Raw genomic sequence first — 27,824 nt, forward strand, 5'->3', positions numbered from 1 at the left:
GCAAAGATGAGCTTTCAGTTCAGGCAATCAACATTTTTCGATTTACAGAAGGGAAGGTAACAATTAATGAAGAGCTAATTAATCACGTGCATGTGAAAAAGTCTGATTCAGGCACCACTATGTTACTAAGTAAAGGTGGCCTGGCTCGGCTCTTCCCAATTCATTAAGCCAGCAGCTTTCAGTAAGGATTTCTTGGGAGAGACTCCCTAACACTGCTACTGCCTACTGAGTGAGCTCTAGTGGCTGCCTTGCAAATGCTTTGAGTCCGACAGGAGAAAACGCTATACAAGTACTGGAATTATTATTATAAAGTTCTTGCAGATTAAAAAAAAATGCCGTTTTGTAAAATCCTCTAGTGAGGTGAAGAAAAAGCCCATGATGGTTTATTTATACATTCATGGTGCTAACATTTCTTGAAACCAGCTTCTGTAAAGCAATATATGTACTCAAAAACTTTTAAGGGAAGTTGTACTAGTCTGTGACATGGGGGTTGATGCACATAACAGCGGTAATACTGCCGTTCACACATAGTGCACGGCAATGTTACCCTTACTTTCACCTGCCATACTGCGAGTTAAGCTATTAGCATGACTCATGGTACTCGAGTAGTGCGATGGTTGCTACGGTAATATGCATTACTAGCAGTAATGCTCATTAGTATCACACATTACTGTAGCAACGGTCGCGCTACTCGAGTATCACTTTTAGACTTCCCTCTTCTCCACACTCACTTTTAGCATTCCCTCTTCTCCACACTAACTTTCAGCCTTTCCTCTTTCTCACACTCACTTTTAGCCTTTCCTCTTCCCTACACTGACTTTCAGCCTTTCCTCTTCTCTACACTCACTTTTAGCCTTTCCTGTTTCCCACACTGACTTTCAGCCTTTCCTCTTCTCTACACTCACTTTTAGCCTTTCCTCTTCCCCACACTGACTTTTAGCCTTTCCTCTTCCCCACACTGACTTTTAGCCTTTCCTGTTCCCCAGTCACTTTTAGCCTTTCCTCTTTCCCACGCTAACTTTCAGCCTTTCCTCTTCCTCACACTCACTTTTAGCCTTTCCTCTTTCCCACACTGACTTTCAGCCCTTCCTCTTCTCTACTCCGACTTTCAGCCTTTCCTCCTCCCCCCCCCCCCCCACTCACTTTTAGCCTTTCCTGTTCCCCACACTCACTTTAGCGCCTTTCCTGTTTCCCACACTAATTGTTACCATTTCCTCTTCCCCACACTCACTTTTAACCTTTTCTCTTTCCCACACTAACTTTCAGCCTTTGCTCTTCCCCACACTCACTTTTAGCCTTTCGTGTTCCCCACACTCACTTTAGCTTTTCCTGTTTCCCACACTCACTTTAGCTTTTCCTGTTTCCCACACTCGCTTTTAGCATTTCCTCTTCCCCATACTCACTTTTAACCTTTCCTCTTCCCCACACTCACTTTTAACCTTTCCTCTTCCCCACACTCACTTTTAACCTTTCCTCTTCCCCACACTGACTTTCAACCTTTGCTCTTCCCCACACTCACTTTTAGCCTTTTCTGTTCCCCACACTCACTTTTAGCCTTTCCTGTTCCCCACACTTACTTTAGCCTTTCCTGTTTCCCACACTCGCTTTTAGCATTTCCTCTTCACCACACTCACTTTTAGCTTTTCTTTTTCCCCGCACTCACTTTTAAGGTGGCCACACACCACACCATACAATTAAAATATCCAATTTTTTGTCAATTCAATAATTACGATTGGTTGTCTCCAAAAATCGAGAGCTTTACTTTGTTTTCGATTGATAAATCTGATTGACTGTTTTTTTTTGTTTGTTTGTTTTTTTAGACATTGGACATGTTGGAAATTTCTGACCAACTTTATCAAGAATTGTATGATGTGTGATGGATTGTCAATTACTTGATATACAGTTCCAATCAATTTTTTTCTGAGCTTTTAATTATTTTATTCATGATTGGGGAAAAATTGAACATAGGCCAGATTTTTGAATTATTACAATCAGTCAGTCAGTGGCCACCTTTAGCCTCTCCTCTTCCCCATACTCACATTTAGGTTTTCCTCTTCCCCAAGTACACTTTTAGCATCTCCTCTTCCCCACACTCACATTTAGTTTTTCCTCTTCCCCACACTCACTTTTAGCATCTCCTCTTCCCCACACTCACGTTTAGCTTTTCCTCTTCCCCATGCTCACTTTTAGCATTTCCTCTTCCCCACACTCACACACACACACACATACTAATTCCCTATAAACTAAACAAGCCTCGCCCACAGCTTTTTCACAGTGCCTTGGCACTGTAGCAAGGGCTTATGGGGGCTCAGTCTGGGCAGGATGAGGAGGTTACCTGCCAGAGATTGCAGAGGCAGAGGGGAGGAGGTGAGGGGACTGAATTTACACACAGGCAAGCTGATAGCATCTCCAGCCCTCAGCCTGTGACAATGTGACAAACAGAACATTGCCGTTCTCATTGTATCACAGGAATAAATAATCATAAACTGATGAAGCTATTTGCAGCTAGATATGCTGTGTAAACTATCTAAACTTTAGATAAGATATATAGACAAGTTACTTGTTATAGTTAGTTTTTCATCTCGGATCCGCTTTAACCTTTCCTGTTACCCACACTCACTTTTAACCTTTCCTCTTTCCCACACTGACTTTCAGCCTCTGCTAAATTCAATAATTACGATTGGTTGTCCTAAAAAATCGAGAGCTTTACTTTGTTTTTAATCAATACATCTGATCGGATTTCCCTTTTTTTTTTTTTTTTTTTGTGAGATTAGACTTCTTGGAAATTTCAGACCAACTTTATCAAGAATTGTATGGTGTGTGATGGATTGTCAATTACTTGATGTACAGTTCCAATCAATTTTTTCTGAGCTTTTAATTATTTTATTCATGATTAGGGAAAAAATGAACATAGGTGTGTGGTACATTGGTCAGATTTTTGAATAGTTACAATCAGTCAGTCAGCGGCCACCTATAGCCTCTCCTCTTCCCCATACTCGATTTGAGCCTTTCCTCTTCCCTAGACTCACTTTTAGCCTTTCCTCTTCCCCACACTCACTTTTACCATTCTCTCTTCCCCACACTCACTTTTAGCCTTTCCTCTTCTCTACACTCAATTTTAGCCTTTCTTCTTTCCCACATATGAAAATGAACACAGCCTAGTTATTATGTTTGGCATTGTACATACAAATGTCTATCTCATGATGTCACATCGCCTTGGGTACACTTTTTAAGTATCATAAATGAAGGCGAAAAAAGCACTGTTACTTTTCACCCTTTTGTGTCTTGGAATATGTTATTAATTTCATAGCTTGCACTCTGTTATATATCATGTTACATCTGTCATTGTTATCACCAGTTCTGTATTTTATACCAGTGTCCATATTTGATGTATATCATTGTCTATATCATTATGTAGCCCTTGTTTTCCTACTTTGTACAGCGCCACGGAATACGTTGGCGCTTTCTAAATAAATAAATAATAATAGCATCTCTCCTTTTGAGTACACACTTTTTGAGATACTGTAGCTAAGAGATTGGGTCCAATTGAAGCAAGATGGGAGCTTTTCTTCTCTAGATTTACATTTTAGACCAGATGATTTCTCCCGCTTTTGTCAAACATTAAAGCAACCTGAGCAGTGTTTTTTTTTTCTTTTTAAAAAAAGTACCACTCCATAAGGGAGGTTCGTAATGGTGTGTGCATTTCGGGGTGCAGGGGTTAGGGGGAGCACCATTACTTACCTACAGGATGCTGTTCCTCTGGCCCTCAGCCCGCACTCGTGGCCCTCAGCCCGCACGACGTGTGCCTGTGACTAGGCTGCACCGCGGTCCTGTCTAACTTATTCCAGTTACCATCGGGGAATATTCTCATCTGATGGCTTGAAAGACTGTGAGCAAGCTGATGTTAAAAAGACAGCTTGCTGGATCACAGATGATAATGTGACAAAGCGAGCTAATCCCGTCTAATCTGCTACAGTTACCATTCAGGGAATAGTTACATCCGAAGGCTTGATATACAGTGAACGGACTGACGCTAAAGGTTGGTCAAGCCAATCCCGTCTTGCTAGGCCGCAGGTGCCATACAGGTTTCATTCACTAGAGACTTCTAGGGGCAATTTCACTTTGAGCATAGTAAACATTTAAGACTGGGTGGTGGGCCGATACATGATACATGATTCAATCAAACATGAGATAGCTGGGGTGAATTGTGACCCCAAAATGCATATTGTGACCTGCAAAATGCAGGGTTTACTGTTAATTCAGAAACATACAATCATGTGTTTTTTTGCCAAATCTCTGAAATTACCGAATTTGAAGGGTTTTTGCCCTTTGGAAAGTCAAATTTATTGCAAAAGATTGCATATTTGTGAAGTCAAGAAAGGTTTCCTAAATCAGGCAGAAGGCCAGCTGTTTTTCTTAAAGTGGCTTCTGCAGGATGCTACTAGGACCCCTTGTGGCTGGCTGTTTTCATGTATGGGGGGGGGGGGGGGGTTGGATTAGGTGCCTAGTTGTCTAGAGAAAGCTGTCTTTTATGAGGTTTTGTCAATCCCATATCTAACCTGATCTGATGGATGGGGTTTTTAACCTTCCAGGGGGTCTTGTGGGGGCTAGGAGTAAGCATTTTGACACCTAGGTGGCTGAAAGGTTCTGTAATTAAAATTGTCAACTGGGAGAAAAAACTACTTCAAATTGCCTGTTGGCTGTTTTAGACACTGCAAGAAACCGCACAACGTTTTCGAAAATCGTGTGATTACTGGGACAGGCGTCACAGCACCATCTTCTGATGCCGACTGCAGCTTCTCCCAGCCTTTGTAATTCCTGGCAGGGGTCAAGCATGAAAGCACGCTGCTATGCATGCCAGGAGATGTGTGCACAGCGCTGTACTTGTATCTCCTGAACTACATCTCTCGCCATGCATCATGGCGTATGTATGCGCATAACCCTGCTGGAAATTGCAAATGCCAGCAGAAGCTGGGGTCAGCTTGAGCAGATGGTGCATGTTGCATAGGCCAGGGGCCAGAGAAGCAGCACCCCGTAGGTAAGTAATGGTGTTCCTAACATCTCCAGCTGCATAATCCATTACAAACCTCCCTTAAGCCCACACCACTTGGCTGAAGAATAGCTTTTACCCCAAAGCAATCAGGCTCTTAAATGCTCAGAGATTATTGCCCCTTACTATTATAGAAACCAGGCATGGTCGGAATAGCCGATTTCCGTTTCCGGCACAATTCCGCATTCCGACATATACAAATTCCGTTACCGTTCCATTCCGACGGTATACCGGGGCAGTTCCGCGGAATTCCGATTTATACGTAGGTATCTGTCTTACCCTCTAGACCATGACCCACACTACATGCTAAAGCTGGCGGTAGCATAAACCATACTTCCATTATGATCAATTCGATAGAAAAAAAGCATGATTAAGGATTTGTACTTTTTGAAAAGCATGCTTATATACCATAGCTGGGATTTGAACCCAGAACCATAGTGTGTAGTAGGTATCTGTCTTACCCTCTAGACCATGACCCACACTACATGCTAAAGCTGGTGGTAGCATAAACCATACTTCCATTATGATCAATTCGATAGAAAAAGTAGCATGATTAAGGATTTGTACTTTTTGAAAAGCATGCTTATATACCATAGCTGGGATTTGAACCCAGAACCTAGTGTGTAGTAGGTATCTGTCTTACCCTCTAGACCATGACCCACACTACATGCTAAAGCTGGTGGTAGCATAAACCATACTTCCATTATGATCAATTCGATAGAAAAAGTAGCATGATTAAGGATTTGTACTTTTTGAAAAGCATGCTTATATACCATAGCTGGGATTTGAACCCAGGACCTAGTGTGTAGTAGGTATCTGTCTTACCCTCTAGACCATGAACCACACTGCATGGTAGTAGGTATCTGTCTTACCCACTAGTAAGGCTGAGGCTGGAGAGGCTGCAGCCTCAGGGCGCAGTGTAGGAGGGGGTGCACAATTCATTCAGCTGTCATTCCCAATTGTGTTTGAAGCAGAAAGAAATAAGAAAAGGTGATACATGGCAGCGACAGCAAGCCAGATAAGTAGAGATTAAGGTGTTGGGGGTGGGGGGGGGGGGGGGTGGGGGCCCTGGGGCACCTCTTAGTGTAATAGCAATCAGTGTGTGACAGCTGGGGTGGGAGGGATGGGGGGGCGCACTTTGCTGTCTCAGCCTTGGGTGCTGAAGGACCTTGTCCCACCTCTGACCACACTACATGCTAAAGCCTGGCCCTGAGTGTGGTTGATGGTCTAGAGCAGTGGTCCTCAAACTAAGGCCCGCGGGCCGAATGTGCCCCCCTAAGGCTTTCTTACCGGCCCCCCACACAGAAAATGTATTGCTTATAAATGCAGTCAGCTACATCTTTAAATATTGGTGGTCCACATATGGAATAGCAGTGCAGCACCCCCCATCCACATGGAAGCCAGAAAGCAGAAATTTTGCTGGTTTCCAATCAAATTCCACATCAGGTGACACTGCTGTCCAATTGGCTTGCAGATTGTCACCTGGGTATGCTTCACTGTCTGGTCCGCAAAGACTTCTACATCATTTTATGTTTACTCCGGCCCACCAGCGGTCTGAAGTATGTTGACCCGGCCCTCAACCCAAAATGTTTGGGGACCCCTGGTCTAGAGGGTAAGACAGATACCTACTACACACTAGGTTCTGGGTTCAAATCCCAGCTATGGTATATTAGCATGCTTTTCAAAAAGTACAAATCCTTAATCATGCTACTTTTTCTATCGAATTGATCATAATGGAAGTATGGTTTATGCTACCGCCAGCTTTAGCATGTAGTGTGGGTCATGGTCTAGAGGGTAAGACAGATACCTACTACACACTAGGTTCTGGGTTCAAATCCCAGCTATGGTATATAAGCATGCTTTTCAAAAAGTACAAATCCTTAATCATGCTACTTTTTCTATCGAATTGATCATAATGGAAGTATGGTTTATGCTACCGCCAGCTTTAGCATGTAGTGTGGGTCATGGTCTAGAGGGTAAGACAGATACCTACTACACACTAGGTTCTGGGTTCAAATCTCAGCTATGGTATATAAGCATGCTTTTCAAAAAGTACAAATCCTTAATCCAAAGCCACATTCGGCCCGTGGGCCTTAGTTTGACGACCACTGCTCTAGACCATCAACCACACTCAGGGCCAGGCTTTAGCATGTAGTGTGGTCAGAGGTGGGACAAGGTCCTTCAGCACCCAAGGCTGAGACAGCAAAGTGCGCCCCCCCATCCCTCCCACCCCAGCTGTCACACACTGATTGCTATTACACTAAGAGGTGCCCCAGGGCCCCCACCCCCCCCCCCCCACCCCCAACACCTTAATCTCTACTTATCTGGCTTGCTGTCGCTGCCATGTATCACCTTTTCTTATTTCTTTCTGCTTCAAACACAATTGGGAATGACAGCTGAATATTGTGCACCCCCTCCTACACTGCGCCCTGAGGCTGCAGCCTCTCCAGCCGCAGCCTTACTAGTGGGTAAGACAGATACCTACTACCATGCAGTGTGGTTCATGGTCTAGAGGGTAAGACAGATACCTACTACACACTAGGTCCTGGGTTCAAATCCCAGCTATGGTATATAAGCATGCTTTTCAAAAAGTACAAATACTTAATCATGCTACTTTTTCTATCGAATTGATCATAATGGAAGTATGGTTTATGCTACCACCAGCTTTAGCATGTAGTGTGGGTCATGGTCTAGAGGGTAAGACAGATACCTACTACACACTAGGTTCTGGGTTCAAATCCCAGCTATGGTATATAAGTAAAAAGTTCTGGGGTAGTGAGCCCCTCAAGGTGCGATCTGGCCACCCGACAATCACTCGGCTGCTCCCATGTTGATCACTAGAGGAATATGTAAAAAAGAGAGGAGCGCTCTGAGATTTCCAGCAATGATAGATCAATTAACACTAGGAAAGGTCTCACCTAGTATTAGTGTGGCCGGTACAGCGTACTCAGCCGCGATTCGCATGCGTCCCTCTTAGGCAGCCGGGGACCGGGCTCTCCGTGGCAGCAAGGCAGAGACAGGGCGGAGGCGACGTCACCAGCTCCAGACCTCCTTGCGATGGTAGCGAGGACGTCTGTTCAAACACACGCTGAAAGGCGTGATGAGCAGCGTCCAATTGTCCGTGAATGGTAAAAATAGAGGCAGGGGAATAGACTGGCCACAGTGTTACAATATGGCACAAAATACATATGGGACTATAAAATAAAGGTTTATTAAAATGACAACGCGTTTCCCGGAGGAACATCCTCCGCTTTCTCAAGTCTTACATTTACAATTGACAAGCACAATCCTTTATACAGCATACATCCTACATGATAGCCAATCAGCTTAGCCTGGGAAATGACCTCAAGGGACCCTAATGATCCTAATAGATCCGAAACTACCTTAGTACCCTTAGTAGAAAGGAAAGTCTATTAGTTACTATGCATGCACTAAGATAGTAAGGCAGGTAATCAGTCACCCAGTGCATAGTGGAGGAAATCTAGCAAAGACCAGAAGTAAAACATAAAAGTTCCCACTGCAGTTTGAACTCCCACATTCTCCAAAGTATAACGTGACAATACAGAGCCATCAAAAACCCCTAATAAGGACTCATGGGTTCGAACTAGGACCCAAAGGGACAGTTATCAATTTATAACATACATACACACATCAAGGTGCGCATGTACAGTTAACCTATATGAACATACATATGAGTCTGGGGGCCCGGTTCACAAAAGAGCGCCCACCCCCAGTGCGGCCGTCCCCGCGCGAATCCCCGGCGTCCCCGCGCGAATCTCCGCGCCCCGCGCGCAACCAGACGCCCCGCGCGAAACAGCCACCGCCCCCGCGCGCAAACGCGAACCCCCGCGCGAACACGACAACGACCCCGCGCGAAAACGCCCAACCGCGCGCGAACGCGAAAACCCGCGCGAAAACGGACGCGCCACAAGCCAGCACCCCCCTGCGAACCAAGCCCTATTTCGCGCGGGGCGTCTGGTTGCGCGCGGGGCGCGGAGATTCGCGCGGGGACGCCGGGGATTCGCGCGGGGACGGCCGCACTGGGGGTGGGCGCTCTTTTGTGAACCGGGCCCCCAGACTCATATGTATGTTCATATAGGTTAACTGTACATGCGCACCTTGATGTGTGTATGTATGTTATAAATTGATAATTGTCCCTTTGGATCCTAGTTCGAACCCATGAGTCCTTATTAGGGGTTTTTGATGGCTCTGTATTGTCACGTTATACTTTGGAGAATGTGGGAGTTCAAACTGCAGTGGGAACTTTTATGTTTTACTTCTGGTCTTTGCTAGATTTCCTCCACTATGCACTGGGTGACTGATTACCTGCCTTACTATCTTAGTGCATGCATAGTAACTAATAGACTTTCCTTTCTACTAAGGGTACTAAGGTAGTTTCGGATCTATTAGGATCATTAGGATCCCTTGAGGTCATTTCCCAGGCTAAGCTGATTGGCTATCATGTAGGATGTATGCTGTATAAAGGATTGTGCTTGTCAATTGTAAATGTAAGACTTGAGAAAGCGGAGGATGTTCCTCCGGGAAACGCGTTGTCATTTTAATAAACCTTTATTTTATAGTCCCATATGTATTTTGTGCCATATTGTAACACTGTGGCCAGTCTATTCCCCTGCCTCTATTTTTACCATTCACGGACAATTGGACGCTGCTCACCACGCCTTTCAGCGTGTGTTTGAACAGACGTCCTCGCTACCATCGCAAGGAGGTCTGGAGCTGGTGACGTCGCCTCCGCCCTGTCTCTGCCTTGCTGCCACGGAGAGCCCGGTCCCCGGCTGCCTAAGAGGGACGCATGCGAATCGCGGCTGAGTACGCTGTACCGGCCACACTAATACTAGGTGAGACCTTTCCTAGTGTTAATTGATCTATCATTGCTGGAAATCTCAGAGCGCTCCTCTCTTTTTTACAGCTATGGTATATAAGCATGCTTTTCAAAAAGTACAAATCCTTAATCATGCTACTTTTTCTATCGAATTGATCATAATGGAAGTATAGTTTATGCTACCACCAGCTTTAGCATGTAGTGTGGGTCATGGTCTAGAGGGTAAGACAGATACCTACTACACACTAGGTTCTGGGTTCAAATCCCAGCTATGGTATATAAGCTGTTTTGAAAATCTGCAATTCCCTACTGTGATGGATGGATGGATGAGAGAGAGAGAGAGAGAGAGAGAGAGAGAGAGAGAGAGAGAGAGAGAGAGAGTTATTCTGGAAAATTCCGTTGGAATTATAAATTTTCCGCGGAATTACGTTTGGGAGGTATAGGAATTCCGATTTGACTACCGGAATCGGAATTAACCTAATTCCGGCCGGAATCACGGAATTTATAATTCCGCGGAATTTTCCGAGCATCCCTAATAGAAACTATCACTGGCTGTTTGCTGTATTTGTGACTTTAATTTGTTTATATATTCACAAGTATTTCCTGTGTTTGCTCTTGCTCTGTATTTGCTGAGAACTGCTATTAGTAATGCCTTAGCTAGTGATGAGCAATGGATGAATTCCGAATAGGTTTTATTTGGAATTCATGCAGGTAATTAGCACACCTGAGGGGGTGGGCGCGGGAGGGATAAACTTACCCAGGAGCCTTTTGCTTTAATCCATTCCACGGCGCATCCCGCTCTGCATTCCAATTTACGGTCACGTGACTACCGCACTTCCTCCTTCAACCCGAAAGGAGGTAGTGCGGTAGTCGCGTGACTATGAATTGGAACGCAGCGTGGGATGCGCAGAAGGCAGAAGGCTCCTGGGTAAGTTTAACCCTCCCGCGCCCACCCACTCAGGTGTGCTAATTACCTGCATGAATTCCAAATAAACCTATTCGGAATTCATCCATTGCTCATCACTAGCCTTAGCGTAATGTTTATAGATTAATGTCAGTTCTTTGTTCCTTTGTCTTTGTTGATGGCATCTAGAATTGCTCCAAACGACATTTCATTGTATTGTACAGTGACAATAAAGGCCTCTTGTATCTTGTTATGGGGAGGTTCATTTAAAAAAAACAAAACAAACAAACACTGCTCAGGTCTCTTTAAAGTGGAACTTACCTTTCTGATGGATTCTTTACTATACTTGCTTTATGGTTTTTAAATGTATATTCATATTTTGTGGACATACCCCCTAATAAAGATTATTTACTATTTTAGATTTAAATTGAGTAATGGAAACTTTTTTTTAAGTAGGATACTTTTTCTTGTAGGAGAGAGAAAAAACAACTTAGCACTCCTCGTGAGTCGTGACATTTATTGCCAAATAAGTACACGACAATAAATGTCATGAGTAGTGCCAAGCTGGTTTTTCTATCTCCTACTTTTGCAATGTTGATTTTTTTGAGGTTTGAGCACAAGACGTGTGGAAGACATGTGTGGATGGTTAGCTGTCTGCTAATTAGGTATTAGTCCATCAACTGATGTTCATTTTCTACATGGCCAAATGTAACTTTTTGAAGGGGGGAAAAAGTGTTTTTTATGGTTGTGCATTTTCTATTATTAAAGGTAATATCTGTTGAAGCAGACACCCGTGAATTTCTGTTTTCAATATTACTGTGTCCATCTACAATGTGTCTCCCCCTTTGAATTTGCGAAGCAGTAGAATGCTATACCATTTTAGCCATCAGTAAAAACAAGATGTTTTGAATCAGGATTCTACTATTTATTGGCTAACTATGAAGCCTCCATCAGACTGATTCCTGTATACTGACAAAATTTAGAATACAGTACATACACTGGACATTGAATAGGAGATACATTTTTCTGCAATAAATGTAATTAAATGCCTAATTACAACATCAAAAGGGTTCCACAGGGATGCTAGCTAATTTATGACAAAAAAAGACAAGACCACTTGTCTGCTTGAACATCACATTCCACAGATTCAGTGTAATGAGAAGACATCGTAACTCCTGCAAACATAATTTGGTCATGCTACATACAATTTTTGTTATACGCTAAAACAAATTGTAGAGTTTAGAACCCTTCTTACCTTTGAATAGGGATAATAGTTAACACTAATAAACCTTGCGCTCCTCAGATTTTCTTGGTTGGTTTGGTTTCATAACATACCTAGGGGGAGAGAGAGAGAGAGAGAGAGAGAGAGAGAGAGAGAGAGAGAGAGCACAGATTTGTGAGATGCTTTCCTGCCTAGAGTGGAAAGTATGGGAATAAATTTGCAGTGTGGACTATGGACAGGGCCGGGCTGAGGCATAGGCTGGAGAGGCTCCAGCCTCGGGGCGCACAATTCATTCAGCTGTCATTCCTAATTGTGTATGAAGCAGAAAGAAATAAGAAAAGGGGATATATAGCAGTGACTGCAAGCCAGATAACTAGATATTAAGGTGTTGGGGAGGTTGTGGGCCCCGTGGCCCTCTTAGTCTTATAGCAATCAGTGTGTGACGGCTGGGGTGGGAGGGATGGAGGGGCGCACTTTGGTGTCTCATCCTTGGGTGCTGGAGGACCTTGTCCCTGCTCTGACTATGGATATGTCATTACATGTTTCCTGTCCTGACTGTGAATCTGGACATACTGTGTGTATGATAACTGTCACAGGAGCCCTAGTGGCTGACCGCACTTAGCCTTCTAAATGGTGCCAGCGCACAGATCGTGCGAACTCTGGTCGCAGTCAATGCGCAGGAACCATTAAGAATTAGCCGCAGACAACTCAGAAGGGAGCCTGTGAGACACGGGTAATTACAACGTACACACGATTCCACTGTATCTGCCACCACCACTGGTATGGGCCAGTGGACCCAATTTACTGACTGACTAGTCCTGCGAATAAAACGGTTAAACACACGGTATTCTGTCTAGCCAACAACAAACAAACAGTAGCGTATCTTCAGAGACCCGGGATCAGTTCTGTGTGTGTGCTGATAAGCAGGGTAGCGGAACAGTGAATGACTTGGAGGAAGTCTTTTATTCACAGCAATATAAATAATTAATATATACAGACAATTATTAAAATCAACAATTATTAAAACAGTAATAGCCAGTATAAAAAATAAAAGAAGGGAGAAAAATACTTAGTTCCTGGAAAGATGTCCTTTTTGTGGGAAAAATCAGAGTTCTGGGTTTCAATCAAAGTTCAGAGTTCAGACCAGGTGGATGCCAGCATATCCTCAAGCTGGCACCGATGAGTTCAAGATGTTTTCAGGGTGGAGGACTCAAGCCCGCCTGCTGGCTCTGTGCTTTTGATGAAGCTGGTTTGGGGGTGTGGCAATGCCGGCCCCCTCTGAGCTACCAGCAAATGACAGTTCATTCCCTCTGAGAGATTTTAGAGCTAAACTTATGAATTGCTGTAACTCCTGAACCATACACGTTACATTTAAGGGGGGTAACAGCTTCATACTTGGAGGAAAATACAGATTAATATGATATCCGACATGGCTAGTGCAGCAGATCAGGGTCCTGGGTAGATTCATACCTGGGTTGTAGGGGCCCCGGGCCCCTCTCGACTGGTATCAAGAGATCCAGCATGACCCTACGGATCCAATGATACCGCTCTCATAACCACCCTATTTATTGTATTCTGTAAATGGGCAAAAGATTATATAGTACATTCATTTCTTCCTGCTAAGGCTGGAGTCAGCCTGACTGGAGTCCAGCTGTGTCTGCTTCTTGGGATCTCCTTTTTTTGAAAGGCCCTGTTGGCTCCTTCAATTAACATCTGAATGTGAGATCAGCTTAGACAAACTTTGAGTTTACACCTCTGGCTTAATCAGCAGTCACAGGGCCAGTCTTCCTGCCAGCTGCTAACAGGGGAAAAAAAAAAACTTCCTATTTAAAAAAACCCGGAATGTCAATCTCTAAATCGCTGGCCTGACTACCATCCAGGGCGATCGGCGCAATAAACCGATTGCGTTCTAGTTTCTCACGGCTGTTCCGTGACAATAACAGATTGTTGGGATTGGCTACAGTTGTGTCTGCAACACAACCGTCACACTAGAGCTGTAGAGCACCTCACTGCCAGGGATAAAAGTAATACTTTTGGACTATAGAGAGTGCAGACAGGTTTGTAAAATTTGTCCTGTGGGAAACTGTGATGGGTGATCCCAAGGAAGTCTCCGTCACTGAATACCAGGACAAGTGGCACTGTCTTAATTGGTATGATTTAATGAATAACAACAATAATATGATAAAGGGTACAGCAGAGAGGAAGGATACTTCACTAGAAGCCATGAGCACCAACTGAGTTCTTGTGTGGACTGAATAGCAGGGCATATACAGTAGAAGCCTCTGTCCTATGGGCCATGGAGATGAAGACTCCCAGGTGGAGAGGCTCGATTACTGAGTCTCAAGAAAGAGCAAACTGCCATTCTTTAGTAATATCATGTACAATATAATGTGACACAAAAAAAGGTGGGGAGATGGAGCGAAGCAGGGCTTTTTGGTGACTGCCTCGAGCCACTCAGTGCTGAAGCTTGGTGTGGCTATAGCAGTAATGCTATAGTCTGCACTCTGCACACAGGGTAATTCGGAGATCCAGCGGTTGCCGTACCCCAAATTACATCTCCCTCTGAGTTGGGACGATGAATTTGTGTGGCAGCAGGGTGAGCCGTTATTCGTCTCACCCCGCACAGAAAAGCCATGGCGCCAGGACGCCATGTACACAGATGGAGGGCACACCAAACAGAAAGGACATTTCACCAGCAGACCAAGGATGTAAATGTTGAGAGGCCATGAGCCAGCCAATCATAGCGATCGGCTGTCATAGGCTTCAGCCTATAAGAGCCGATCGCTCTCTTGTGTCCCAGGGGGACAGCCGTGTCACATGGCTGTCCCCAGTACAGCGCTGCTGTAGATTGCAGAGCTGTACATTGTTTATAGATGGCGGTTTCGCCGTCTAAGAGTCTCCTAGCGGCGATCGCCGCTGGGAGACTGAAGAGGAGATGCACGTGCAGCCTGCGTGCGATCTCCTGCAGCAGCCAGCCCCAGGACTTGATGCCAATTGGCGTTAGGCGGTCCTGGGGCTGCCGCCGCGGTCAGGACCATTGGCGTGACGCAGTCGTTAAGCAGTTAAAGTGTTAATTTTCATTAGTAAAATATTGGTAATTTTTACTTGTATTTTACTATAGTTAAACCTAACCCTACTCTCACACAGAACCCTCCACTACCTAGCTTAACCCTAAGACCCCCTGCTGGTGCCTAACCCTAAGACAGCCCAGCCCTGGTGGTTCCTAAATCTAAGACCCCCCCCCCCCCGGCAGTGCCTAATCCTAAGACTCCCTAGTGGTGCCTATTCTTAAGAACCCCCCTGGTGGTCCTTAAACCTAAGACCCCCCCCCCCCCCCAGTGATGCCTAACCCTAAGTCACCATCTTCATCTGCTTAATAAAAGAAAAAACCCATAATAACAATATTTATTGGGCATCACCTAGAGCCCAAATTTACCTTTTGGTTATGGCTTGCCGATATTTTCAATTAAAATCTATTGCGGCGCCCAATTTGTCCAAAAGCCGCATTGGGACGATTTTCCTGATACCCTCCAGCAATAACCTTACTGTCCAAGCTCCAACACCCCCTCCCCCCCAAACAGAAAACAAATCAGGCAGCCTTTCCTCTTTACAAGAAAATGAAACATACATATTTAGGCCCCTCTCAACCCCAAACAATATAAAAAGACAATGTCCCTGAATAAATAGGCAGCCCCCCACTCCCCCAAAAATGAATATCATTAGACTCATACATTATTATGCAGTGGGCCCCCACCCAGAATAATCTCGATAGGCAGCAGGTACATTGTACACCCTATTCCAAATAATAGAAATGAGGCAGAATTTCCCCACGCTTAATTAAAGGAAACATCTACTGCGCCTGGGCGAGTGCTCGCACTCACGTAGCCTGGAACGTTCACTTGGTATTCAGGAGGAGCTCCACACCAGTCAAAGTTGAGTGTGCCTCGACCTTCACCTCTGCGTCCACCGAGGTGCTCAGAACATCAAAACAGCAAAGAGGTCGGCACCACTCCAAACGTAAAGAAAAGCTCTTTTATTGCATCACCATTGTGTTGTTAATTGTTATTGTTAAGCCACAATGGTGATGCAATAAAAGAGCTTTTCTTTACGTTTGGAGTGGTGCCGACCTCTTTGCTGTTTTGGTAGCCTGGAACGTTCTGAGCAGGTGCAGAAGTACTGCACCTGCACAGAATGGGGTATGGGAATGCGATCGCGAGCAGTGCGGCTGCGCACACTCATGCAAGTGCAGTAGATGCCGACCTGGTGAGGTCAGTATCTGCAAATGGAGGGGGATTCAGAGACACTGGAGCTGCGGCGAGGGACAGATAGGCTGCCAGGAGCTGGAGAAAGCCTCAGGTAAGTAGATCTTGTTTTTTTATTTTGCTTGGATGTGTCCTTTAAGCAGTGTGCCCACCACCTCAAGTTACGTAATTAGGCAAAATCCCCTATAATAACCTGTATGACCCAAACTTGTTGTTGTTCAGTGGTTCCCAGTAGGAAAAATAAAAAAAGAAAACATACCTACCGACCAGTTTCCGGTCACTCTCTTATGGTTGCAGCCCAAGCATCTCCTCCAGGATCCTCCGACACTATCAACCAGCTGGACAATACACATGTAGGGCAGTACAGCACAGAACATATTACTACACATCTGCACCTGACACAGGACTTATAGGCAGGAGGCACGAAGCAGGATCAATCCTGTGATTGTCTGATGCCTGGATTGTTTAGTATAACAGGATTGAGAGTAACAATTGAGAGTAAACAGATGCTCTCAATCCCTTGGAGTACCTTAAATGGAATATTTTGCCATTGTTGCTTCACAAGAACATCTTACCTGTTCATAGCATCATGGTGGGCAGCACAGGGCACAGGCTAGTGGATCTTCCTCTCTCCTCTCCCTCCTGTCATCTATTCTGTCACATGTTCCCAGCAGCCAGCAAGCCACAGTCACTGGGGTCACATGATGAGAGAGGTATCCAGTAGCTTATGCAATAGAGACAGGCAAGCTGTGTGTGCCCAACAGCAGTAGTTATTACATACAGCTACAGCATCCTTGGTTTTGTTTCTCCCAAAAATACTGTATACATGTAGTATTTGGACATTCCTGAAAGGTTTGTGTGACTTTTCTTTAAAAAATATACTAGTAGGTTGAATGGATTCTCCCAAGCTGTCCCCATAACATAATAAAGCACTTAAAGTAACTCTGAACAGTAAGTAAAATAAAAAAATTAACTTACATTGGGCCTCCTCCAGCCCACCGTAGGCCGCAAAGTCCCCCAGCGTCCCCCTGGCTCCTGTCTGTGTCCATCTGGCGGCTCCCGTTACTGGCGACACCTGGGCCGGGTGTCGGGTCACTCTTCCTGGATCTTCATGCTCGTCGTCATCACGCTGGCCGCTATGCGTCATCACGGCAGCCAGTGTGACAGGTCTGCGCATGTGTGGTTTTCTAACTCTAAACCGTGCATGTGCAGACATGTCACGCCGGCCACCGTAATGACGCATAGTGGCCGGCGTGATGACAATGAGCGTGAAGATCCAGGAAGAGTCGCCCGGCCTGCCTGGTGTCACCAGTAATGGAGCCGCCGGAGGGACACGGACAGGAGCCAGGAGGAAGCCAGGGGACCTCGCGGCCTACGGCGGGCTGGAGGAGGCCCAAGGTAAGTGAATTTTTTTATTTTAGTTACTGTTAAGAGTCACTTTAAAAACAGTTTTAAAAGAAACACCTGAGAAAGGGCTCCACCCGAAACATGTCGTGTACCTTGTTGTGCTCTGTCAGCTGTCAATACAGTGTTTAAGAAGCCTTCTGAGTGTGGTCTCCATTTGTTCTACACTCTACGGTCGGGTTAGCAGGAGTGGTGTACCTGCTGGAGTCCAGCACCGGCATACAGGTCAAGGTCTGCTGACCTGTGGAGTGGTGGTGATAGTGTGCATTTGCCAAGTTCAAAGAAAACAGAGTGTTGGCCTTACCTCTTCTCCTGAAGAAAAAGACCATTTAGAATGGAATTGTACATTTTATTTAGCACTTTAATAGGCAACTCGTTTCTTGGAACCTAATCTGCTTCATCTTGTCTTAACAACAATAGTGTCTATCACTTAGGGCCAGCAAGTTTTTTAAGTGTTTTATTACAGTGGACGCCACTGAAATAGTTTCTTCGTGTTTTACACCTTAGTTGGGAGGTGTGTTTTTTTAGTTTGGTCCTAGAAAACCCATTAGTAGTGTGGCCATCCAGTTCACCACAGTACCATCTCCCTGCAAGTTGTGTTAGTGGTTGCAATTCTTGCAGCCCACCTTTGTGAGTATATCACCATATTATTGTTTGTAGTCCAACTGATCAGGTATACTACACAATTTGGCTTCTGGTCTTTTTTTACCCAGTTATTCCTCAAGGTTTCGAAAAAATGGGAAACACCATCTCTCAATTGTGCTGTCCCTCCCTAGAGCATGGTAGAGTTGATGGATTATGAGACCTTTGAGAGATAATCAGGGGCAGGGACTGATATACGGTAAATGTTTAAAGAGTTTTTTGCAGTTGTGCATAAAATACTGTATATAAGCCCCACATAAATTACCACAACTAAATAACACTGAGACATTTTGTTTTGTTAAAAACATAATTTATTATTTCCTGATAACCCATTAATTCCCATGCACTTCATTCAGCTGGAGTTCTGCAGCTTGGTCTTCAGGATTCTCAGTCTGGACATCACTACATCCCAATCAAGGTAAGAGCCCTCCAGGTGACGTGAGATATCCCCTACAGACTGGTAACTCTTTCTTCCATGAAGAATTCTCCAGTTGTCGAATGTCACTATTTGACCTAAATATACACAAATGTTAGGATTACACATTATTGACATAGCATATTTTTCTTAATTTACTCCTGTCAGAAATGTGACAGAGCAGGAACAATGGATACTGGGGCATAGACATATACAAAGTTTCTCCCTTAGATTCCCTTCCGCCTATGTTCCTCCCTCTTCCTCTCCTTGGTCCTCCACCTGCAGGTTCCAGGCTAGATATTTAACAATACACAACAAGGATATCCGTTGTCCACAATTATTTTTATTATGATGTTTTAACCATTTTTGCATGCAGTGAGACTAGATGGACCAATTGGAGGGATAGAACTGGATAATAGGATCCATAAAGTAGCTGCATCCACAAATTATTTACTATTCTGTTTTCATAATCCATTAACTAGCATTCCAAATGTGATGAAGTACCTTGATGATTTTTAAGTAACTTCAAACTTTAACATACATTTTTAGAAATATGTTGCACTAAATATCTCCCTTCCACGAGATTTAGCAAGGAAATGCAGGACAAACGTTATCTTTAAATAGGAAAAACAGATGCTAAAATACCTAGGAATAAGCATTCCCTCTAATTTAAATAACTTATTTACTCTTAATTTACACCACTAGTGGTCTCACTTAAATCAGACATGATAAACTGGTGGAAAAAGATAAATATTTATTGGTTTGGCAGGAGGGACTCAATCAAAAGGAATCTGTTGCCAAGGTTCCTGTACATTAGCCAATGCTTGCCAATAAAACTCCTTCCCTTCCACAATTCCTTAAAGATCTACAGGCCCAGACTCATTTATTTGGGGAAATAAGCATCTGAGGGTGGGGAAGAAAATCCTTTATTTACCGAATGACAAAGGGGGAGTTGGGCTCCAAGACTAGAGTAGATATCATATAGATCAGTAGATTAATTGAGTGGTTGGCGGATGTGTCAGACAAGAGATGGGATCAGGTAGAGCAGGCAATATGGGGAGGGGAAGATATTATACCTTTAGATGCACAAACCAGCTGGAAAAGCTTGGCAACCTGGAAAATAATCCTCTGTTCTTGAGCACAGTGGATTGTTTCTTGGATAGGTTGACCTCTGAGGGATTCTGACGCCATTGTCTGTGAATGGCAATTTTGTACAAGCTACTGGAGTAAATTTGAGAACCTTGGATGACCTAAACGAGGGACAAGATCCAGGCAAAGTTTCTATGGCAATATTTTCAAATCCGCAATTACAGTACATCATCCTGGTAGGGAAAAGGGTCGATCTCACTAGGCCTCTAACAGAGTTTGCAAGCCTGGTGGTAGAGAAGGGTCTATGGAAGCACTTGATATCTCGACTATATACAATTTTACTAAATTTAGGTAACCATCAGAAAACCCAGTTCCAACTAAAATGGGAAAGAGACCTGGGATTGACATCAAATATTGAACAATGTGGAATAATCATGAGGACAAACCACAATTGGTCAATAAACTTTAGCACACAAGAACTGGGTTATAAGATCCTTACTCGCTGGTAGGACACGTACAGTTCTGCATAGAACAGAATACTTCCAGCATTTTTGGGTAGTTGTTGAAGATGTGTGGAGACAGATGGATTGATTCTTCATATTTTGAATGCCCAGTGCCCAGCATTGAGCCTATTCTGGAGTCAGATACATCGGATATCAGAGAGGGTCTGTACACCCCAAACCTATTTTGTTGCATGCTTTTGAGGGCTCACTGAAAGTTTATATGAAGTCCATCTTAATCCATTTGATCAGTGCCGCAAGAGCAGATTCTGAAGAAGGCGGAGCTCGCCGAAACGCGTAATGATGCAAAAGACTCAAAAATGAGTACGGAATTTACCCTCTTCTAGGCTTACGTCCACGCTGGAGACCGGTCCGATTAACTTTACAGGATACCAACACTATTGGCCACAGTGGAGGGGGACACGCCGTGGCTGAGACAACTGCGGGAGCTGGGGATTCTGCACGTGATGTGTGATATGCTGGAAATTCATCATTTTATCGTGAGTGTAATTTTTTATTGCGAGAAGCTTGTATTAAAACTTTAATGCACTATAGAGCGCTCAGCATCTTTTTGTTTTCTGCAGTTTTTCTATTATATACTTGGATCCCACAAGTGAGCAGAGCAGCAGACTGTGGTGTAGTTTAGTGTTGATCGGATACCTCATTATCCTATTTGAGTTTGGTCGAATTCGGATAGTAAACTATCCGAATTCACTCGAAGTTCGATATTCGAGTTAATCGAATATCCGATTCGAACTCTGATATCCGACGTCACTATCCAAGTCTATATTCGAGTAAAATATTCGAGCTGGCCTTAAATAGCTTTTAAAACTTGTATTGGAGGTCAATGATGCATGAAACCACCTTTTTTATGAAGAAAAACATCAAGTGATTATGTGGTGCTGTAGTAGTTATAAAAAAGGTCTCAAAAATAGTAAATTAACTTCATGAAAAGTGTTTGCATGAGAAGGTGTGTCCAAAATGGTTGTAAGTTGTAAGTCTTCATTTACGTCGTCTTCTTCTTCTATATCTTCTTCAATTATCTTTTTCTTCTTCTATATCTTTTTCTTCTTCTATATCTTTTTCTTCTTCTATATCTTCTTCTTCTTCTTGTATATCCTCTTCTATATCTTCTTCTTCTATATCTTCTTCTTCATCTTCTATATCTTCTTCTTCTTCTATATCTTCTTCTTCTTCTTTTTCTATATATTCTTCTTCTTCTTCTATATCTTCTTCTTCTTCTTCCTCTTCTTCTCTATCATTATATTATGTGTCTTGGTTTTCCTTTCTTTTGTAATATTTTTTTTTACTTCATTTGTGGAAATATTTTATTTTAATAACACAAGATAAGAAGACAAGACAAGACAAATAACATTTATATTGCGCTTTTCTCCTTGCGGACTCAAAGCGCCAGAGCAGAGCAGCAGCCACTAGGGCGCGCTCTATTGGCAGTAGCAGTGTAAGGGAGACTTGCCAAAGGTCTCCTACTGAATTAGTGCTGGCTTACTGAACAGGCAGAGCCGAGATTCGAACCCTGGTCTCCTGTGTCAGAGGCAGAGCCCTTAACCATTACACCATCAGCCAACACTATAGTTATATTTGTGTTGATGACATAATAGGTACTAGTGGCACATTGCAAGCCACAGCGCCTTTTTCTGTGTACCCTGGCGGTGGTAAAACACAGACATCAGCAGGAGGAGGAAGTCGTTGCAGCTATTGTATGGTGGTAATAGCTGGTAGGAGAGTGGGTGGCAGCAGAAAATAGTTCTTCTTCTGTTCTCCCTGACAGTGGTAGCAGCACACAGACAGCAGAAGCTCAATGCAGCTACAGGAGGAGGAGTAGTGTGTGTCAGGAAGTGTGATGTGACTGACATAATAGGCCCTGGTTCCTAGCGGTGGTACCAGGGCCGTAAATGAACACCATAAGGTTCCAGACAGCGGTCGTGAAGCCCACATTGTGTCCAATACACAATTGGGACAGCACAGTTTTCAACCCGGACACCTCTAAAATAATTTTTTTTTTTTCAAAATAATGCAGCTATTTGTGAGCGTAAATAGCTGGTGGTGACGCATGGGCAGCAGCACCTTGTAATGTGTTCCCTGGCAGTGGAAACATACAGACAGCAGGAGGAAATACAACAGCAGGCAGCGTGAGGAGGATGAGTGTGTGGCAGACTGGCAGCAGGCAGGAGGGCAGGCAGCGAGACATAATAGGCCCTGGGTCCTAGCGGTGGTACCAGGGCCGTAAATAAACACCATGAGGCTCCAGACAGCAGTTGTGAAGCCCACATTGTGTCCAATACACAATTGGGACAGCACAGTTTTCAACCCGGACAGCTCTAAAATAATAACACAAAATTATTACAATTTTTTTAGAAATGCAGCTATTTTTGAGCGTAAATAGCTGGTGGCGCATGGGCAGCAGCACCTTTTAATGTGTTCCCTGGCAGTGGAGACACAGACAGCAGGAAGAAATACAGCAGCAGCAGCAGGTGTAATGTGTGTGTGGCTGTGTGCCACTTCATGTCCCCCTCTCGCCGACAACAGGGACCAGGAATTCGCCTTCCACCCAACCCTGGTTCATTTTGAGAAACGTCAGTCTGTCCACAGACTTGTGAGACAGACGAGATCGCTTCTCAGTGACGACTCCACCGGCTGCACTGAAGCAACGCTCTGACAGTACGCTGGAAGGGGGGCAGGAGAGCACTTCCAGGGCGTACTGCGCAAGCTCGCTCCAGATCGGCAGGTGCTTGACCCAATACTCCATGGGATCAACAGGGGCAACGCCTTCAAGCCCGCTGAAGGACCCCATGTAGTCAGCCACCATGCGGGTCAAGCGCTGTCTGTGACTGGAGAAGGATGCTGCTGCAGGCACCTCCTCTCTAGTCCCTGGCAGCTCTACACTCATGTAGAGCTCGTTGGTCAGAGACAGCAGGTCTGTGGTGTGCGTACGCTTGCTGCTGGTGGATGCAGGCACCTGCTGCTGCCTCTGTGCTGGCTGAACAGTGGGGGTGGATGGCTGAGGGAAGGCTTCCTCCAAGCGCTCAACAAGGGACAGCTGCAAATCCCTCATTTGTTGCGCACGGTCTCCTCCTGCAGGCAGGAACTGGCTGAGCTTCCCCTTCAGACGTGGGTCCAGCATCATGCAGATCCAGATGTCCTCCCTCTGCTTCATCTGGATGACCCTTGGGTCCTTGCGCAGGCACCTCAGCATCTGCGCTGCCATTGGGAAGAGTCTGGCCACGTCTGCTGGCACATCATCGGCAGCCCCAGAGCCGACAGTGCTGTCCTCCTCATCCTCTGCCTCCTCCACCTCATCCTCTCTCCACCCCCGCACCACTCCAGCTGCTCTCTGCTGCTCCCCCTCATCAGCAGCAAGGTCAGGGACCTCCACTAACTCCAAGCCCTCCTCCTCAGAGGTGGCCTGTGAAGCTGCCTGCAGCTCCTGCTGGTCCAAGGCTGCCGCTCCCTCTTCCAGCAGTGCATACAGGGCCCTGTCCAGCACACACACCATGGGGACCCACTTGCACACTATTGCATGGTCCCTGCTTACCATGTTGGTGGCCTGCAGGAAGGGTGCCAGCACTGAGCACACCTGCTGCATGTGCCCCCAGTCCTCCGTGGAGATGATGGACGGGAGGTTGGTGGCGGCACGCCCAGTTGCAGTGATGGCGGCAACTGTTGCTCTTGCAACGTACTGGCTGACAGCCTGCCTCTGTTCAACCAGACGCTCCAACATCGCCAGGGTGGAGTTCCAGCGAGTTGGAACACCGATCATGAGCCGGTGCTGTGGCAGGTACAGCTACTTTTGCACCTCTTCCAGGCTCGCTACGGCTGCAGCCGAGTGCCGGAAATGACGCACAACCTTCCTCGCCGCCTCAAGGAGTCAGTCCATCCCCTGGTAGGTCCGCAGGAACTTTTGGACTACCAGGTTCAGGACGTGCACCAGGCATGGGGATGTGGGTCAGGTCTCCCCTGCTGATTGCAGCAACCAGGTTTGCCCCATTGTCGGACACCACCTCTCCGACTCTGAGGCCTCTGGGGGTCAGCTAATTCCTCTCCTGCTCTCGGAGTTTGGCCAGGACATGGTTCGCCGTCAGTTTGGTCTTCCCCAGGCTGACCAATTCCAGCAGCGCTTGGCAGTGGCGGGGCTTCATGCTGCTGCTGAGGCGGGGGGTTTGGGCTGGTGTGTCGGAGGATGGAAGCGGATCAGAGGAACCTGCTGCAATTCCGCTGACCCTGCATGGTGGCACCACCCACTGCATTGTTGCTGCTGCTGCTGCTCTGACAGTGCCCAATGCTGCTCCCCCATCCTTACCCCCTTCCAACAAGCTGACCCAATGCGCGGTGAAGGACAGATAGCGGCCTGTACCAAACCGGCTGCTCCACGAGTTCATGGTGACGTGGACCCGTTGACCCACCGCGTGATCCAGCCCTCTCCCGACATTGGCCATCACAGAGCGGTGAAGTGCAGGGATGGCCGTGCGTGCAAAAAAATGTTGGCTGGTGATTGGCCAATCGGGGGCTGCACACATCAGGAGCGCACGCATGTCGCTCCCCTCCTGCACAAGGGAATAAGGCAGGAGTTGGGAGCACATGGCCCATGCAAGCAAGCCGTTCAGCTGACGCACGCGACGGCTGCTGGGAGGCAGAACCCTGACCACCTCCTAGAAGGTGTCGCTGAGCAGGGTCTGGTGACGCCTTTTGCTGGCACGGGAATCACTGGAGGGAGCAGAGGAGGCCACTGAGGACTGGCTGCCAGAACAGGCCTCAGTGTCGGCGGCAGGAGTTGCAGAGGGAGGAGGAGCAGTGCATTTCTGACGCACTCCTGCTGGTGCTGCTGGAGGAGGTGGAGGAGGGCGGGTGGCTGCTGCCGACGGCTTTGCAGTGGTGGCGGGTCTGTCACTGCCAGCTTCCTTCAACTTCATGAACTCCTCATGCTCATGAAAGTGTTTCCCTGCCAGATGGGTCACCAGAGAGGTGGTGCCGTACGCAGAGGGGTCCTTCCCTCTGCTGAGCTGCTGGCGGCACTGGTTGCAGGTGGCATACTTGCAATCCACATATGGCAGGCTGAAAAAATTCCAAATTGGGGAGGTGAAGTTTCCCCTTCGGCTCGAAGGTGCTGCTGCCGCTGGTCTCCCTGTGGTGGTTGGGGGAGTTCTTGGTGCGGCTGGTGGTACTGGCAGAACTCTCCAGATCAGCACGCTGTGTGGCCTGCATACCACGCCCACTTCTGATCCTGCCTATGTCTGCGATGCTGATCCTTCTAGCAAGGCCCGCAGACACATCCTCCTCCTCAGAGCTGATGACATCCCCAGGATCTGCCACCCAGTCTCTGTCCTTCACCCTGTCATCATCATCCTCCCCCTCCGCAAACATGTCCTGCTGGGATGACCCCACAAACTCCCCTTCTGCATGCATGGGCTGATGGACACTCACCACTGTCTGACTGTCCAAAGCATCTTCCCCCAAAGTGCCCATCAGCATTTCTTCCTCCTCCAATTCTGCCGCAACAGCACTCCATACCCTCGCTGTGCTTGGGGATAAGAAGGTGCTGAGTGACAGGGTGCTGGTGTTGCCCGCTGGGGCTGGAGAACTGCACTCCTCCTCCTCCTCCTCCCCAGGCAGTGCTGGGCGGCTGCTGCTGTTATTGCGAACAAGAGTGGTGGCGGGGGTGGAGGACTCGGTTCCAGAGCTAATGGTGGCCTTCTCATCCACCATCAGTTCCACCACAGAGTCTGCGTCCTTCTCTACAATAGGACGGCTACAACCTGGCGGTGGGAGGAACATCTGCGCCACACGCTGCTGCTGTGTCTCTGCAGCGTGACTCCCAGCTTTTGGGCGGCCAAGGCGTCCACGGCCAGTGGCTAATGGCGGAATAGCCACTGGTGCAGACGCAGAACTGCGCATGGTGGTGGTGGTGGCGCGGCTGCCACGACCTCCTCTCTTGCCGATGCCCTTGCTTCCCCTGCCCAAACCGCGGCTGCCAGTGCCAGACATCGTATATTTTTAAGATTATACAAATGAAAAAAAAAAGTTATGTATGTAAAGGCGGGTGGGACAAGTGGGGTACTTTAATGGGGTGGGACTGGTGGTGGTGGGTGTGTGAGGTGACGGACAGGTGTACTCTACAGCAGAGATCGGTGTAGCGCTAACGAGCGAGTGCGCAGTGCACAGACAAAGACCCTAGCTGACGCTGACTAACGGTGTCCCTATACACAGACTACAGTACAGTACAATTCAGCGAATACACAATACAAGTAATATAAACAATAGGACGGGTGTAGCACTAATGAGAGGGTGTGGACAGCGCAGACGTGCACTGCGCACACAAAGACCCTAGGTAACACGGTGACGAACGGTCCCTATACACAGACTAGAGTACACTACAGTACTAACTAAACAATAGAAGAATCTAGCTAAACAATAGAACAGGTGTGACTAGATTACAGAGAGCAGATACAGGACAGGTATAGCAGTAAAGCTGGGCCTTGCTAACTACAAAATAGTACAATTATCTATCTAACACAGAAGTAGTACAGTAGCGTAGGACAGGTGAGAGCACAGGTAACTAGAGATTAGAGCACAGAGCAGGGCAGGCTGCCTTGCCTAAGCACAGGGCCTAGCTGCTGCAGCTGCAGCAGCACCAGGGACAATCTCCCTCCCTAGTCCCTAATCACACAAACTAAACTGCCTAAAATACAATTTGTCTACAATACAAAGCAATACAGGTGAATATCAAGTGTTGGAGTGTAAAAACCCTTGGTGTATTGAACAATAAATGCACTACTTGCACAGACAAAGAGCACTGGAGCAGTCTCTCAGTACAGTCAGTCAGTAAGTCACAAGCAGGACGAGTGAGGGAACATGGCGCCCGCTATTTATAGAGGGGGGCTTGGCCAGGCTCCCCCTCTGTGATTGGCTGCAGTCAGAGGGCTGGGAGCCCTCTGATTCGCTTGTGAGGACTCGAGGTGACGTCACCCGCTGATGACGCTATCCGAGCTCCGTATTCGAGCTCGGAGAGCTCGGATATCTCCGGATAGCTGATTGCTATCCGAATGCGCTCGGATAGCACAGCCCGGATAGCTAATACTATTCGAGCTCGGTATTCGAGCTCGAATAGTGAAAAAAGAGCTAGGATATCCGAGTATCTCGGATATCCTAGCTCGGATGAGCATCACTGGTGTAGTTAGAGAGAGTTGGACTCTGTTAACTGCACAGTGATTTTTTAATTTATTTGGTAAACTCTGCCTAGTTATATTTAAGTGACACTGCCTATTTATGTGATATGCTGCACTTTTTTTTTGTATTAATGGAGAAGGTTTCATCCAACATTTTACTGAGCAGGCATACTTAGACCGCAGTTAAGTTCAAGTAAATTTGCCTCCACACCTAAATTATGGTGTTTGTCCACTACCATTTTCTGGCTGGTGTACCTGAAGTGCCCCGGATCTCTTAGAATATTAGCAATGCTCCTGAATGATTATTTAAAAATG

The 27,824-nt window shown here is 46.2% G+C and overlaps 1 protein-coding gene and 1 long non-coding RNA gene across 2 annotated transcripts in view; both read right to left on the minus strand.

Moving 5' to 3' along the window:
- The window catches only part of LOC137538399 (uncharacterized), a 147,136-nt gene extending 130,212 nt beyond the window's left edge, over positions 1 to 16,924 (minus strand). Inside the window, exons 1-2 of the long non-coding RNA XR_011024778.1 lie at positions 16,854 to 16,924; positions 12,050 to 12,129 (exon numbers count right to left, since the gene is read on the minus strand). This is a non-coding gene — a long non-coding RNA (uncharacterized lncRNA). The remainder of the gene's footprint in view (positions 1 to 12,049; positions 12,130 to 16,853) is intronic.
- Positions 16,925 to 18,612: 1,688 nt separating this feature from the next.
- The window catches only part of BBOX1 (gamma-butyrobetaine hydroxylase 1), a 181,316-nt gene continuing 172,104 nt past the window's right edge, over positions 18,613 to 27,824 (minus strand). Inside the window, exon 8 of the mRNA XM_068261512.1 lies at positions 18,613 to 18,837. Within this exon, the coding sequence (XP_068117613.1) occupies positions 18,677 to 18,837 (161 nt within the window). The 3' untranslated portion in view covers positions 18,613 to 18,676. The remainder of the gene's footprint in view (positions 18,838 to 27,824) is intronic.

Source organism: Hyperolius riggenbachi, chromosome 11 (assembly GCF_040937935.1).
Source record: "Hyperolius riggenbachi isolate aHypRig1 chromosome 11, aHypRig1.pri, whole genome shotgun sequence".
Classification (NCBI taxonomy): domain Eukaryota; kingdom Metazoa; phylum Chordata; class Amphibia; order Anura; family Hyperoliidae; genus Hyperolius; species Hyperolius riggenbachi.